This window comes from Podarcis filfolensis, assembly GCF_964270895.1.
Source record: "Podarcis filfolensis genome assembly, chromosome: 2".
Taxonomy (NCBI): Eukaryota; Metazoa; Chordata; class Lepidosauria; order Squamata; family Lacertidae; genus Podarcis; species Podarcis filfolensis.
Genome location: NC_139605.1, coordinates 120757347 through 120771983, shown reverse-complemented (window position 1 = coordinate 120771983; position 14637 = coordinate 120757347). Strand labels below are relative to the sequence as shown.

At 46.9% G+C, this 14637-nt stretch overlaps 2 protein-coding genes across 4 annotated transcripts in view; one reads left to right on the top strand and one right to left on the bottom strand.

Annotated features, from left to right (window-relative positions):
* The window catches only part of MARS1 (methionyl-tRNA synthetase 1), a 28611-nt gene extending 25577 nt beyond the window's left edge, over positions 1-3034 (top strand). The window contains exons 20-22 of one of the 2 annotated variants that reach the window (XM_083599621.1): positions 763-789; positions 1663-1728; positions 2703-3034. In XM_083599621.1, coding sequence (XP_083455747.1) covers positions 763-789; positions 1663-1728; positions 2703-2831 — 222 coding nt within the window. In that variant the 3' untranslated portion in view covers positions 2832-3034. The remainder of the gene's footprint in view (positions 1-762; positions 790-1662; positions 1729-2702) is intronic. The other variant, XM_083599622.1, reaches the window with a different exon arrangement.
* DDIT3 (DNA damage inducible transcript 3) lies at positions 2990-10316 on the bottom strand. 2 transcript variants are annotated; one of them, XM_083599692.1, is made up of 4 exons: positions 10161-10316; positions 7940-7987; positions 4772-6757; positions 2990-3926 (listed from the first exon to the last, which is right to left on the bottom strand). In XM_083599692.1, the coding sequence occupies exons 3-4, from the start codon at positions 4910-4912 to the stop codon at positions 3501-3503; spliced, it is 567 nt and encodes a 188-aa protein (XP_083455818.1). In that variant the 5' UTR covers positions 4913-6757; positions 7940-7987; positions 10161-10316; the 3' UTR covers positions 2990-3500. The 2 variants fall into 2 exon arrangements, with proteins under 2 accessions (XP_083455818.1, XP_083455817.1); XM_083599691.1 differs by lacking the exons at positions 7940-7987; positions 10161-10316 and having other exon boundaries at positions 2990-3929.
* Between the last annotated feature and the right edge of the window lie 4321 nt (positions 10317-14637).

The window sequence follows — 14637 nt, the reverse complement described above, 5'->3', positions numbered from 1 at the left end:
AGAGACCCCGTGAGGAGCCTCGCTGCAGCATTCTGCACCCTCTGGAGTTTCTGGGACAGCTTCAAGGGCAGCCCTGCGTAGAGCGAATTACAGTAGTCAAGCCTGGAGGTGACCGTCGCATGGATCACTGTGGCCAGGTCGGGGCGGGAAAGGTAAGGGTGACCTTACCTTTCTTCTGACCACACCTCTTTCCAGTCAGCTTCTGCAAAAGGCAGGTCATTCTGCCCTGCATGAGGTGTGGGATTGGATCATTTAGGTTTGTTGGATGCATGGGCAAAGCAGAGTTGTCTTACCTCAAGGAAATCTGCCTGTCATATTTCTGAATGAGTCAGCAACTTCTACAAAGAAATGGATTTTTCTTTGCCTCTTTCTACCCTTTCACACTCTGAAGGTAAAGACTTGGGGAGACTCGTTCTGACATCTCCCGTTTCGTTCTGCCTAAGTGACTGTCTCAGGGGAAAGTGTTCCAATGCTTTCCACCCTTTTCTGCTTCTCTCCCTTAATATTTTGCTTTGCACCTATGGTTTAGTTCCTAGGCAAGTCATCTACCCAGCATCCACAAAATGTGTCTGTTGGCTGGATGCAATTGGATTCTGCATCCCTAGCACTGGCAAGCATCTCTTGCCTCCCCCTTGGTGCTTTTATTTTTAGTGTGTATATAGAGCTCTAGGCTACTTGCAAATCCTCTGCTGTGACACCTAATTGCTTCTCTCTCTCTGCTCTTCATGGCTGTGGTATCGTATCCTTTTGTGCTTTTTCCAGTTTGAAGACTTCCCTCTGAATTTGAAGGTAAAATGTGTTCTTCCTGCTCACCAGGAGTGGCTTTGAGGTTTAGGAAGGGCTCTCCATTGATATAACATTTGCATGAGGCAGAGAATTCTAGAGGGCCTGAGGTTCCCCACCACCTTCCCTTGTGTGCCCTCCAGATGTTTTGGACTACAGCTCAGCACTAGCCATTGGCCGTGCTGACCAGGGCTGCTGGGAGTTGTAGTGTGAAACAACTGGAGGGTGTCAAGTTGGGGAAAGGCAGTTTTCCAACTTTTGTATATATAACCTTTGCTCTCCAGTACATCCTTCACTTTTCCCCACCTTAAGGACAAGTTCAGTCAAATTACAAGGGACATTTTGTTTTCCATCATTTGAGTTCCACTCAGCGATCACTTCTGATTCAGATTTGACCCATCCACATGTGTGACAAGAGTGTAAATTTCCTCTGTTGCTTAACCAAGGCGTTTAAGCCATCTGTATCTGGCTTGAGAGGCAAAATGCATGGCATTTATCAAAGCAGGCAGGGTTGGATTACATGATTTCCTATTTACTGCCTCTAAGCCTGTTCATTGCTTATTTTTATGGGAACAGCTACCTAGAACAATGGGTAAAGGGGCACTGGGAGAAGATTGAGGGCTTATCACCAGTGGTAGCTTAATGAACATGCATGTATCCTGCATGTGTGTCTTCTCTCCCCCCCCCCCCAAGCAAGAACAGTGCAGTTCACTTTTTCAAGCTTTGGTGACTCTTTGCCTGTGCCTGCCACTAATTGAGCTTCATCTGAGGCCTATACTAAAGCAGTTCTGCTTATCCTTGTCTCCTGGATGCTAAGCTGGTGAAGCCTGTTATACTGCCACTCATTTAGATTTATTTCTCTTCCCCCTCCCCTTCAAGCAAAAAGTTGTAAAAGGTGAGCAGGCAGTAGGAGCAAAGGAGCTGCAGGAAGAAGTAGCCAAACAGGTAAGGTTGCACACTCTACTGTTTTTAGTTTTTGTTTTTAATGAACCAATCAGCCCAACAGCACAGCTAGAACTACATGATTATCTCTTTAATGGCGAAGTAGTTGTGGCCAAGCAGTTGTAGCCTTGCAAAATAACTCAGCTTCTCCCCTACCCCGATGCCCTTTAGTTCCCATGAGCCCTACTTGGGCTAGCCAAAAGGTCAAGGATGATGGGCGATATAGTTCGAAACATTTGGAGTGAACCAGGTTGGGGAACGCTGCATTTTAAACATTTAAAAAAATGGCTTGTGAACTATTTTTAAAATAGTTTCCTATCCCATGCATTAATGAAGAGCACTGGCAACCAGCAAACACACATGGTTCACTTAGGCACAGAAAAGTGATAAAACGGAGCAAGATTTGCTGACAGCTTTTGTCTGTGTTTACTGAGGCTTTATTCACAGCCTAATAGCCTTGTAAAATAGAGGCAGTGAAAGGTGTGGCTTGGGACAGGTGGAGAGAGCTCTAAGGGTCACAAAGTCCTAGAGGGCCACATTTCCTTGAGGTTCCCTCCAGAAAGAGTGAAGTTCCACTTAGAAACGACGAGTATAAGCATCAAGCACTAGCTGAAAATCACTTTCTGCAAAGCAATGCTGTTTAATTTGGTTTGTGTTTTCCTTAAGTATTACACTGGGGGGGGGGGAGACACACCATCTTGCACTAGGCCTGGAAACAGGAGTACTTGTATCACGAGGGCAGAGATGGCATAGAAGCAAGGCAAAAGCCACCTTTATAGAAAAGTTAAGGAGGCAGCCTGCGTTGTGATGAGGGATGCAGTAAGGCTGACAGGACAATTCACTCAACAGAGCAGCATGTCGGCTGCAGGTCCCAACTACTGTAACTTGCAGTGTTTCAGGACTCTTGCCTTGCAGGCTTCACCCTGCTTCCTGTTTGTGCAAGTGTGCAATATTTTACCGCTCATTTCTCTCTCTAGGATAACTACGTGCAGCAGCTGAAGGCTCAGAATGCTGAGAAGAAGCAGGTTGATGCTGCAGTCTCAAAATTAGCAGAACTACAGAAGCAGCTCAACTTGGCTGAGGGAAAAGCAAAAAAGAGAAAGTGAATTGTCAGGCAGGCAGCATCTCTTGCCCAGACACTTGGCTCGCTGTATTTCAGCAATGGGAGAGTTTCTCAGTTTTTCACAACATTAAATTATTTTGCTGTAGCCCCTTTTCCTATTTTGTAATCACATTTATGACAAATTCAGAATCCTTTGAAATGTTTTGATTATATGGTGAGAAATAAATATTTTATTGGTTAAATACATACTGTACCTATAAATGCAAAAGCTGTTATTGGAGTCATACATACATGCTTTTTCTCGCACATTTTTCTTCACAAGTGAAGTGGTGTGGTGATGTTAAGAACAAGCCTGGTTGGCAGAGGCAGTTTCATCCAAGATGGCTTTCCTCTGGAATATATAGCCTGGCACAGTCTACTTGCATGATCACCTTTTATATTTCAGTTCAGCAAGGCTGGCTCACTAAACCAGAGTAGAAATAAGCAATCTGAGTCCCCCATAAGGTAATGTTGCAGAGTTAGTCTATGGAACAGCCCCAGCCTACCAGGCGATGGTAATGTTTACTCTGTTGTATAGGAAAGTGCTTGACACTTTCTTTTTTAGCACGTTGTTTAAAGTCATAGATGCTAAAGCTGGGAGCAGTGAAGTATTGCTCTGTTTGGTCCATGGCAAGTGAGTCATCAGTACAGGAAGGAAGTTCTCCAGATCCATTTAAGTCTTTAGGCTCACCATACGCTGGATAAGCGCTGCTCTTGTTGCTTCCACCTCTGCAGTCAAGCGCTCTATTTCTTTCTGGAGGTGCTCATTGTGGGCCAACAGCTCGGCCACTCTGCGCTCATTCTCCTGCTCCCGCTCTCTGCCCCGCTGCCTCTTGCCTCCGTGGGGCTGTCCACCATGCTTCCTCTTCCGGCTAGTAGACACCCCCTCATCATCATCTGTCCCAGTCTGCACTGGGGAACTGTGGCTGGAGTCTGACTCGGCAGGTCCCGCAGGCTCCTCAGCTAGCAGTTCCAGGAGTTGAGCTGTGAGATCAGGGTCCAGCTCACAGTTTCCAACTGCTTCACTTCCACTGGGCTCCAAGGGATTGGAAGCATCCAGGTTCCACAGCAGAGCAGTACTGTCAACACCATCAAACTCCTTCTGTAGGAAAATGGAAAGATGGTGAGAGCTGCTATTTGCCTTCACCTCCTAAAGCCAGTGTGACCCCTAGCCTACAAAGACCAGGGTTCCTGATCCATCTTCACTGGGGCAGCCTTGGACTTGTTGCTGCCTCACAAGGTTGTTATGATTAAAAAGTGGGGAAAGTCCCCTGAGCTCCTTGGAAGAAAGCATGAGAGATACAAATGGGATTAGGTATTCATGTAACCAAATATGCACGTTTATTTGCTTTACTTTTGTCTACAGAAAGCAGTTTCTAAGCTATAATAGAAACTACAGTGCACACCTAAGAGCACAGAAAGAGGTATGTATTATCTAGGGAAGCCAGCCTATAGGCACCCCCCCAAAAAAAAAACAACCACCCCACTAATGGGCACGTGAAAGGTGAATGACACAGCATAAAAGATAAGGCTTGACAGCCCATCTGTGTCATGTGGAGTAGTTGGTATTGGACACCCCCACCCCATCAATTCCTGAAATATCTACCTCTTCTGCATGACAGGATTTGCTCCAATGTTTCTCTACCATCATTATGAATAGGCTATAGTGAAAACTATATAGCATGTTAAGATTATCAAATTTCTGCATAGCATAAGTGGTAAAACAGATGCTTGCCAGGTTCCCCAAATTTAAAGGTACCACACTAATTTTTTTCATGGGTTTTTAAAAAATGGTTTGGGAGGACAAGTGAAGCAAAGTGTGATGCAGAGCCAATGGAAGAAGAATTAGAAAACCCTGTAAGGGGGAAATCTAGCCACCTCTGGGATGCTGTACACAAGAGACATACAAGATGCTAGGAAAGTTGCTTTCCTCCGTTTTCTCACCTGCTCCTGTCCCCCTACTGGGGGGTCTGTCCTGCTGGTTACATCCAAGGAGAGCACCTCCTGCAAGTCCTCATACCAGGCCTCCAGCTCCCACGGGGGCACTGGGGTGCTCACAGAGAAGGGCAGTGATTCTGCCATCATGGTTCAGCCAGCACTGTCTGAAAGAAAGTGTGTCAAGAGACCTGGGCTAGCAATACAAATTCAAAAGTGCACAGGGAGGATGGATGGGTGTGCAGAGCCCCCAGACCCCACTGAGTTGTTCTAGGTCAATAGGAAAACACAAGGAGCCCTGGATTTCATTACAAGGAGACCCCTATCCATTTGTTACCCAAAAACGAAAAGAGCCCTGAAAATCGGTTTGTCATTGCTTTTTTATCCCATCATTCCTTGTAAGCCCCCTTGACCTCCCTTGAGGTTCTCCCCCTGCCTCCCATTTTATCCAGGGATACCTTTAATCCCTGTGAATTAAGTCAGGCTGAGAGTGACTGGCCCAAGTAAGCTTCATGGCTGAATGGGGATTTGAGCCAGGGTCTCCCTGCTCCTTGACAATGAATGCCAGATTAAAAAGGGGCTATGCTATAGAAATGACTGGGTAGAGCATCTCCCCCATCCACTTTCTGCCATTCAAACAGCACTAGCTTTCACATGGGAACAGGAAGCAAGAGGTGTGCCTCATTCTACCGGAAAGACAGCCTCCTATTCTGCATTGACAAGGAGGATGGCTTGGCACCATTCTGTGGCCTAACCTCACTGGGAGAGCTCTTAGAAAAAAATCTTATGCAAGCACAGCACAATTAAAGGATTACAGGCCACCAAGAGTGCTGTGATGGACCATTACTACAGGATGGCTACTTTTGGTTCAGACCTTTTAGTAATAGAGCTGAAAGAGCACAAAAGGTGTCACCAATTTAGAAATGATGTTGCTATTAGCTGTTTGGAAGCTATTTCATATTGAGTGTTGATTGGGAATTCTAAGAAACCAAAAAAATAGTGCAGTTTTGAAAGGTTCAGTCTCATTTTGATTCCAAATGGTGTCCAAATGTATTCAAACATAGAATACCTTACTCCTTTATCTCTGGAACCACCATGCAGAAATTTGGTGATGATATCTCAGGTGGTGTTTAAATGCATCATAACCATAAAAACCACTTTCCAAAAATATAGATGGGCTCAGGAGTGACACTGGAAGCTCAGCAATCTTAAAACACAACTTACTGACCCATTCCAATTCAATAAATGTTGCTATTGGCTCAGTAATACTCCATTGTCTCTCAAAACAGACAGATGCCAACCAACAGTCTTGATATGCACATGAAGCCAATGAAGCTTGTAGCCTACAATTATGAGGTGACTACCCTCCTATGGTGGGGAACCTGTAGTCCTCCATATGCAGCTCCCATTGTCGTTGAACATCACTATGCTAGCTGTGGTTGATAGGAGCCCAATAACATCCGAACAGCCACAGGTTCCCCTTTTCTGCTATATGTACTTAAGAGGAAGACTCACTCAACAGTGGGACTTACTTCTGAGCAAATATCACACTGTACAAGTGCACCATCCTTGGTGTGTCCCTGAAGACTTCCACTGCCACATGTGCCTTACAGGGTTTATTAAGTTACTTTCCTGATTCAAAGGAATTTTTTAAAACTACTTTAGGAAACTGGTGTTTCTCTGCATGGCTGGCTACAGTGTGCACATCTCATATTCATGACCTTTCCTAGGGGCATAAGGTATCCTGCCCAGGGAGACCAGCGCAGATGTTAACATCTCAGTACCTTTCACACTGGAAATCTCTCATGCTGGAAATAAGAGCTGAGTCACTGTCACAAGACAGTCTGTGAGTGCCAAGCCAAGCATTCCTGCAGCCTCAGATGTTAAGCATTTCCTTTCCTTGTGGCCTTGGGGCAGGCTGGAACATGCCTTGAGTAGAAGCACCATTCTTCAGTTGCATTACTCTCTGACTTGGTGATTATAACACAGACTAGTCTAGAGGAAGGCAAGGGGGCACGTGGCTCTTCAGTTGCTGCTGAACTACAACTCCCATCATACCTTACTATTGGCCATGCTGGCTGGGGCTGATGGCAGGTAAAGAGTCCATCATCACCTGGTGGTGAGGGGGCCCCTTGCCTGCTAGAGGGCAAGGCATGGATAACCTGCTGAGCAATGGAAGTCATACAAATTCTTTTCTAGAAGCATGATGCACAGTTGCTTATTTACTTATTTATGTTTGTGTCAGCTGCTTTTCTCCAGGAGACACAGCAGAAAACAGAAATGGTTTATCCCTTGCTCTGAGATATAATCATAGAATCACGAGATAACGCTGATTAGGGTTCTATTTTACAGATTTGTCCCAGTGGAGGTAAAGCCTTGTTTTAAAGTAATACCTCACAAGACATTGTAAGGAATACTGTCTATATTAAGATGCAGTCCAGACACAGGTTCCAGGGCTATGGCCTGAAGTACAGCAACTGAAACTAAGCAAGGTGGAACCTAATTAATGCACAGATAGAATAATTCCCAGGACACAGCTAAATGCAACCTTGAGTTCCATCAAGGGAGAACGCACCCTGCAAATATAGGGTTGTATCCAAAATCATGGGAGCGGACTCCTGCTCACAGAACTTCCTCTCCTTCAGCCACCCCCCTCTCAAAACAAAACAAAAAACATTGCTCTGGTTCCCCCCTAAATCTTAAACTAGGATTTTATGGTTTCACTTATGGTAGACCTGGGATGGCCAGAGCTGCATTCACATGAACAAAGGCCAGCCAACTCTGAATGTTCCTGCAATGGTTAAATAGGAACAAGTTAATTACTTGCATTGTTAGTTCCATGCACCCCATTCTCCCAATGCCCATTACATCCCACTGCATTTCTCTGCTTGGCTAAGCAGTACCTGTTTGCATCAATGCAGCTGCAGTCAGATACTGTGTCTGTCATAGAAACTGACAGGCTGTGACACAAACGCAATGAATGTTAACTCCGGAGGTTCAGCCCTACTTGAGTTCAACAGTCCTTACATCCAAGCAAAACAGGACAGCAGCCCCTTCATCCAAAGTCCAACATGCGTTGTCTAAACACACGGACTGCCTGAGTGCCGTACACCTCACTCTATGAAGTCTAAGTGCCTTTTCTGATTCATTGCAGAAATCAGAATAAATTATTCTTACCAGTTTTCAAGTGTGATGGTGTATTAGGATGCGATTTTTCATTCGAAGCTGTGGGAAAAAGAGGAGAGACTTATATTTTGACTACTGATGTCACCGCATAATGATCTGATCTTGTTCCATTTCCACTGCAGAGGTAGCAGAGAGAAATATACCCAGGCAACACCTATCACTTTAAGCTATGCAGCAAGGTGGAATGGCACTGTGGCACAGCCCTCTTTCCGATTGTTTCCATCAGTTCTTAAGATACTGTACTGTGCTTTGCTTCTAGTTTTGGAAGGGAGTGCCCATTGCTCTCACATGCTTGGAAACTATCTCCTTCCTTCTTCCAACCCCAGAGGCAAAATAAATTCAAGAAGTGATGCACTGCATTGATTGCTTTCAAAAAAGTAGTGTACCTAAGGGTCTCTGAAGTCTCGGTGCTCTGAAATAACAGAACCTGGCAGAATTAGAGACTGTCAAATGCAGATAACCCATGACTTTCCCCTTGTAATGGTTGTGTTATTGGCTGCAGCTGATACTGTGACGTTCTATGCTCAGGCCCTTTTCAACACACAAAATTGAGGCTTTTAGATTTATCACTCCCTATGCATCCATTGTGCAGCTGGGAGAACTGAGAGAAATGTATTATGCTAGTATCCCACCCTTCCAAAAACCTGGCACAGCATACAATTATTTCCATTGAGCTTTCTTTGCACAATAGGTGAGGCTGAGATAGTGACTGGCCAAAGGTCACCAAATGAACTTAAGAGATGAGCAGAGGTTTTGACACAGGTCCAACTGTATGGCACTGCTCAAGACCTTGGACGATCCAGGATATGGCCTCGCAATTTTTTTAAACCTATGATTTGTATAGAGACTACCTTTTGACAAAATGCAAAGGTCCTGAAATTAAGCTGCCTGAAATACTGTTTTAAGAAAATTGTCAGAAGGCCACTTATCTCTCTGTGTACAGAGACTTTACCCCCTGTTTCTTCTGCAAGGGTCCACTAGTCAGATCAAAGGACACCCTGCACTGCCCTGAGTTGAAGAGCAAGGCAGCAACAGTGGCATGAACCCCACAGGAATGCAGCATGCACCAGGGATGCACCACAGGTTTTCATCAGCCCTGAGTGATGCAACAAACCAGAAGAGTTGGGGATCGAGGAACTGTTATGCAGCCTGTTGGGGGAGAAAAGGATCCCCAAGGAGCCATGCGAACAGGCATTTCAAGTCATCCGCGTGCCCCAGCAGGCAGCTTTGCAGTCTTTTACAGGGGCTACTGCTTGCATAAATGAGAACTGGGGCATCCTGCTTCCCTCTCCTCTGAGGCACCCCTAAATTCTCACAGAAGGCAGATTTTGTTTTCTAAACCCACAGAACTGCTCACAGTGAAAAAGGCTGCGCTCCAACATCTCTTGGCAGAAACCAACAGTACGTACAGCTGTCTGAAAGGATGTAGCCTCAAGAGCGGGCAGAGAGCCCATAATTCCAAGCTATTTTAGTACACAAAACAGGACCAATAAGTGTTTCCCTCTCCATGTTGAAAGTGAAGCAAACTAGGAAAATTTAGGGGGTTTGTCCACCACCCAGTACAGCAGCTATCTCCCTTCCGTTAGCTCAGCAGATACAGTAACACTGAAATATATCAATGCCAGCAAAAGGCAATGAAAAAACGGGGCTCCCAGCACAATTTTTAAAATAAAAAAGCTGTGCCCACTTTCCCTGAATTCATTGCTAAACTTGCAATTCCCTCAGTTGTATTCGGATTTCTGCTTAGTGGGTTTTTTAATGAAGGCACCCTTCTTTACACATCAGCACCCCTAAGAACTACGAATAAAGCCTCTTACATCTTTATTTTTTCATTCTCGCCGTTGAAGTAAGCAGGCCCGTCCATGGAGCTTTTTGCTCTCTTTGTGTGGAGAGCGGGGTTGGGGAGAAAGCAAGGGCTTCATGGTCGAGTCGCTTTTAGGGGCACCCAGTTCAGAGCAGAGTGCCTCCTGCCTGCGTGTTCAGGGGACAGTGGGAGCCACGCTGACGGGGGGCGCAAACTCTGAATGAAGTCTGGGCTAGTTCCCCCCTTTCACTTCTGAGTTTTAGGAGCGCGTTAGCAACGCGGAGACCCCCTCCTCAAAAAACCAGGCATATTTTTCCTTGCGAAGCAGGGAGAAAGAAGGTAACCAAGTTCCTTCAGTGAGCGGCGCTGAAGATCCCCCCCCCCCGAGGACCCAGGCGCCCCTCGCACCTTCCTCCGCGGCCCCTTCTCTCCCGCGATCCGGTCCCCCAGCTGCTGGCTTCGGCTCATCCTCCCCTCGCGGCTCATTCTCTTCCTCGCTGCGCGGCTGCCGGCTTCCAACTGCCAAGCGCGTCCTGGGCTCAGGCTGGTCCTTCCAGCGCGGCCCCGCCCACCGCCCCCGCATGACGCAACCCTTGCGCCACCCGCGGCCAATCGGCGGCGCCCGGCCCCGCCTCGAGCGGAGCGCGCCCGCCCAACCGCCGCCGCCCTTCCGCCGCGCCCCGCCTCCCGAAGGGCGGGTGGAGACTGCCGCGTCGCCCCCGGAAGTGACTCCTCCCCGCCCCCTCCCTCCCGTCAGGGTCACGAGTCTGAAGGAGGTGAGTCATGCGGGGAGGGTGATGCAACGTCCTGGTAACCGGCGGCGGCCGAGGCCGAGCCGCGACCTTGGGCCTCTCCGGGCTCCTCTCGCACCGGGCGCGCCTGGTTCCCTCGCCCCGCCCGGCCACCCGCGAACTGCCACAGCGCCCTCGGAAGGGCCTAGGCCCAGCTGCGTCGAGGAGGCCGGGCGGGGGGAGGGGAGGGCCGCTGGAAAGCCTCGTGACGTCACGCCCCGCCCGCCGCGCCGTTAAAGGGCCAGGCCTCCCCGGGGAAGGGAGCGGGAGCGGCGGCTGCGGGCCGCGCACTGGCCCGTCTGCGGCCTTCCGGGCGGAGCGAGTAACGAGGGACAGCGGCAACGACGACAAAGCGCTTAGCAAAAAAATTCGCTGCTCGATCAGAGAAGTCCGTTCACCGCGTCAGCTTTATGTAATAAATGCATATGTGCATGTGAATAAAACAACGGTTCTGGAATGGGGGGAAACCACATTTCTTTGTTTTTAAGGTGGTCACAGCAGGCGGCCATCTCAATGGGCATCTTCCTCCTGTGTGAGAAAGGAGGAGGAATACCTTTTAAGGAGCTGAATTCCGCTCGTGTACTTGTAGTTCTGTTAAAAATAAGAATTAACCAAAATAAATTACATGTAAAGATCTCAGGGCGGTTCGTGGTATAAAAATACGGAATAAAACCACAAAGTGCATAATAAGAACAAACCAATACCCCTACACACATTTAAAAGGATATAGACCTGTTAAAACAGCCCAAAGCTTGGCTGAAAAAAGAACGTTTTTGCCTGTGGACTAACTTTTTATTGTTCATAAGTGGGTTTTTTTACAAATTAATCTAGTTAAATAATGCAGTGTTGTATTCCTGAAAAATAAATTTCTAAACATGCCTCCAGGAGGAGGAATCTCATAAGAGGTAAAGAGAGGAGGTAGCCAAGTGCAGCCCAGTTCTAACAGTTTGATTTGCTTCCATGTAATGTGTTTAAGATTTCAAATGACAAATTGTCAGACTTCTTATGAGCATGCACACACCACATTAAGAGTATCCCACCCTGGTTACAGAGGTGGTGATGGTCTGGAAAGAGAAACATAAAACAGGAACGTTTAGCAACTGCCTCACTTCTCCCCCCCACCCCACAAAATGGGTTCAGGATAAAGAGTTCCTCCATAATTGGTCCTGGTGTGACAGTTAAGGCTACTTAACATAAGTAGCTGTCAGACTTGCTATTTTAGGTCATACAATAAAGTCCCATTGCTTTCAGTATCCATGCTTACTATTTTACTTAAAAATTGGCTAAAACAATATACTGCCAGTCCTAAATCTTTTATAAGTGTTTCATCAAAATGAATGTATTTTTCAAGCAAAACACCAAAATGGGAGTGCTACTTGGATTTGTTAAAGAGGACTGAACATTTAAATAAGAGGAGTTAGAATTGCTTTTGAAGGTCACCTTCAGTAGACATGCAATGTTGATATTGTTGATCTCCCAGTTGTATTTAATGCAGTTCCTGAGCTTTCATGACCAGTTACTGCTGTTGTCAAATGCTCTGTCTTCAATGAATCCTTTGTTCATCTACTTGTCTGCCATGGAACACTTCTCTGTCTTCCCTGAAACTCCTGCATGTTGTTGAAGATTCTGGGGCCACTCTAGTCTGCATACTCTGTGTGCAGTATGTGCTAGCCAGACTTGGTGAGCTAGGCCCATGCAAACTAAGAGTGCACTGTCAAACATGCCCAATGCAACTTTGCAGAGGACGAGTGGTTGTGGGTAAACGGGCAGGCAAAACTGACTTGGAAGTAGCCTCACCTTCCATTACCGATCTCACCGACGACTCCACATAAGCTACACAAACAGTGTTCTGCTGAACATAATTTGACAACCCCTGCTCTGTGTCTTTTAAAACCTACACAGATTTAAACCAAAGAGTCAAATTCAAATCCAGATACAAATACTGGAGGTATGTGTGCCAAACTGGGCCTTTGACCTGGGTGAAATAAAGCCTAGTTTTTCCCCTGGCTAATGGTTTAATAACATAAAGCATCCTTTAATCTACTATAGTCTACTAATAATTGCCCCCACCTTTTCCAACTCCATTGTTCTGCTTGGATTCCATTGGGAGCAGGTCCATTGAAATGAGATGCACCAATTTGTGACTTCATTATGGCAGATCACTCAGGTCACTCAGACTAGCTGTGTCTGCTGTAGTGAACCACCCATAGATTTGACTCAAATAAGCCTTTTGAACGTTGGAGTTGCATGGGAGTCCTTCATGCAAAGTAGATTCAACTCCAACATGAGACTTGTTCTGATTAGGATCACACTGGGAGTTTGTGGCAGGATGGGGACTGGACATAGGTGATTTATTGGGCCTCATTAAAGTGATTTCCTGCTATACCACCAAACATGACTCAGATGTTGCAAGCTTGGGCCCCCTGAACCATAACTGCAGGTTTCTCTCCATTTACTATGCCAGCTGTTCTCATACAACTCCCTGCTTATCCCATAAATTTTGTGCCCTGCAAGTGTCCCAAACCCTAGTGTCCACTTCCTGCGCCCTTTCAATCCCTGACTAATGTTCTGCTATGTCTTTCATAAGCTGCATGTGTAACACTTAGATTTCCTCTTCAGTACTTTAATATTTAATACCCAACAGGGTCATGTGTGTACCAACCTGTACCAGCCTAATCATACCATGTTTATAGTCATAAGCACTACCACACACAAGGATCACTGACACAAGGAGTGGCAAGGACCATTAGTTTACAGGGACAGGGAACCTGTGGCCCTCCACAGGTTTTTGGACTCCAGCTCACATCACCCCAACCATTAGCCTCATTGGCTGGAGTTCAACAACATCTAAGGGTCACAATTTCCCCACCCCTGGTTTAGCACAACCTTCCCCAATCTGGTGCCTTCTGGATTTTTTTGATTACAACTCAAACCATTGGTCAGGATGAAGGGATCTGTAGACAAAACACCTAGGGAAGCTTGCTGTAAAGTGTAACTAATCATAGTGGACAGGTCTATGAACTGTTATGAGTCACAACAGCTAAATGGAGCTTGCCACGTTGAGAGGCAGGGCACCTCCAAATGCTGATGCTGGGGCCAAGCAGCTGAGTATCACAGAAACCGATGGACCTTTGCTTTGACCCAGCAAGGCAATTCCGATGTTTCTTAACATGAACTGTGAGTTCAGCTTTATGTTGGCAACAGTGTTCAAGTAAGCGGACAGTCTGTGCATGGAGGCAACATTCTCTCCCCCCACCACATAGTTGCATACTTCAAGCGAGTACACTTAATATCCCAAGATTTAGGTATTAAATCCTCCCTTCAAAGCTGCTGCCACTTCTTGCATTGTGATATGGACAAACTTGGTTCTCTGGTCTCTCATGGGCAATCCCTTGACCTGCTGTGTCTTGACAGTATAGATGGTAGGTGTAACTTACACTCACACAGTCTCGTAATGGTCTGCACAACTCTGTACGAAGTCAACACTTTGTCAACACTTTGTTGACTTCTTATCCGAGTGTGCGTGTGACGCAGAGAAGAATAGGGGTGTGGGTGTGAAACAGTAATTGAATCAAAGTTTGCATACTTGGAAGGGATCCAGAGGGTCATCTAGTCCAACCCCCTGCAATGCAGGGATCTCAACACACGGTCCCCTATCCAATTAGAAACCATACCGGACCCTGCTTAGCAGTTTTTTAATTGCTGCACCACTAGTCCTACTCGAACAGTGTGCCCCTTTCTCGGTACAATGCCGGGGCTGGGAGACGAGGAAATACGCGACCCCGAGGTTTCTACTCTGAACAAAAACCCACACGCCCCACTTTGCGGCCGCTGTGTGGCTCAGCCGGGGCGCCACGGAGGGCAGCTTGATTTCCAGCGCTCCTTGAGAGAAGAGAGGGACGGCACGGTATTAAAACAGCACGCCACGGGATCCTGCAGCGCCGCTCCTACTTCCGCGCCGGGACTTCGACTCAGCTCCCGAGCCCCGGGCCGCGTTTTACCCGGAGCCCCGTGCGCCAAGCGCAGCTCGTGCGCCCTGAGCGCGCAGCGGAGGAAGACGGGAGCGGAATTCCCAGGGCTGCTCCCCACCCCCA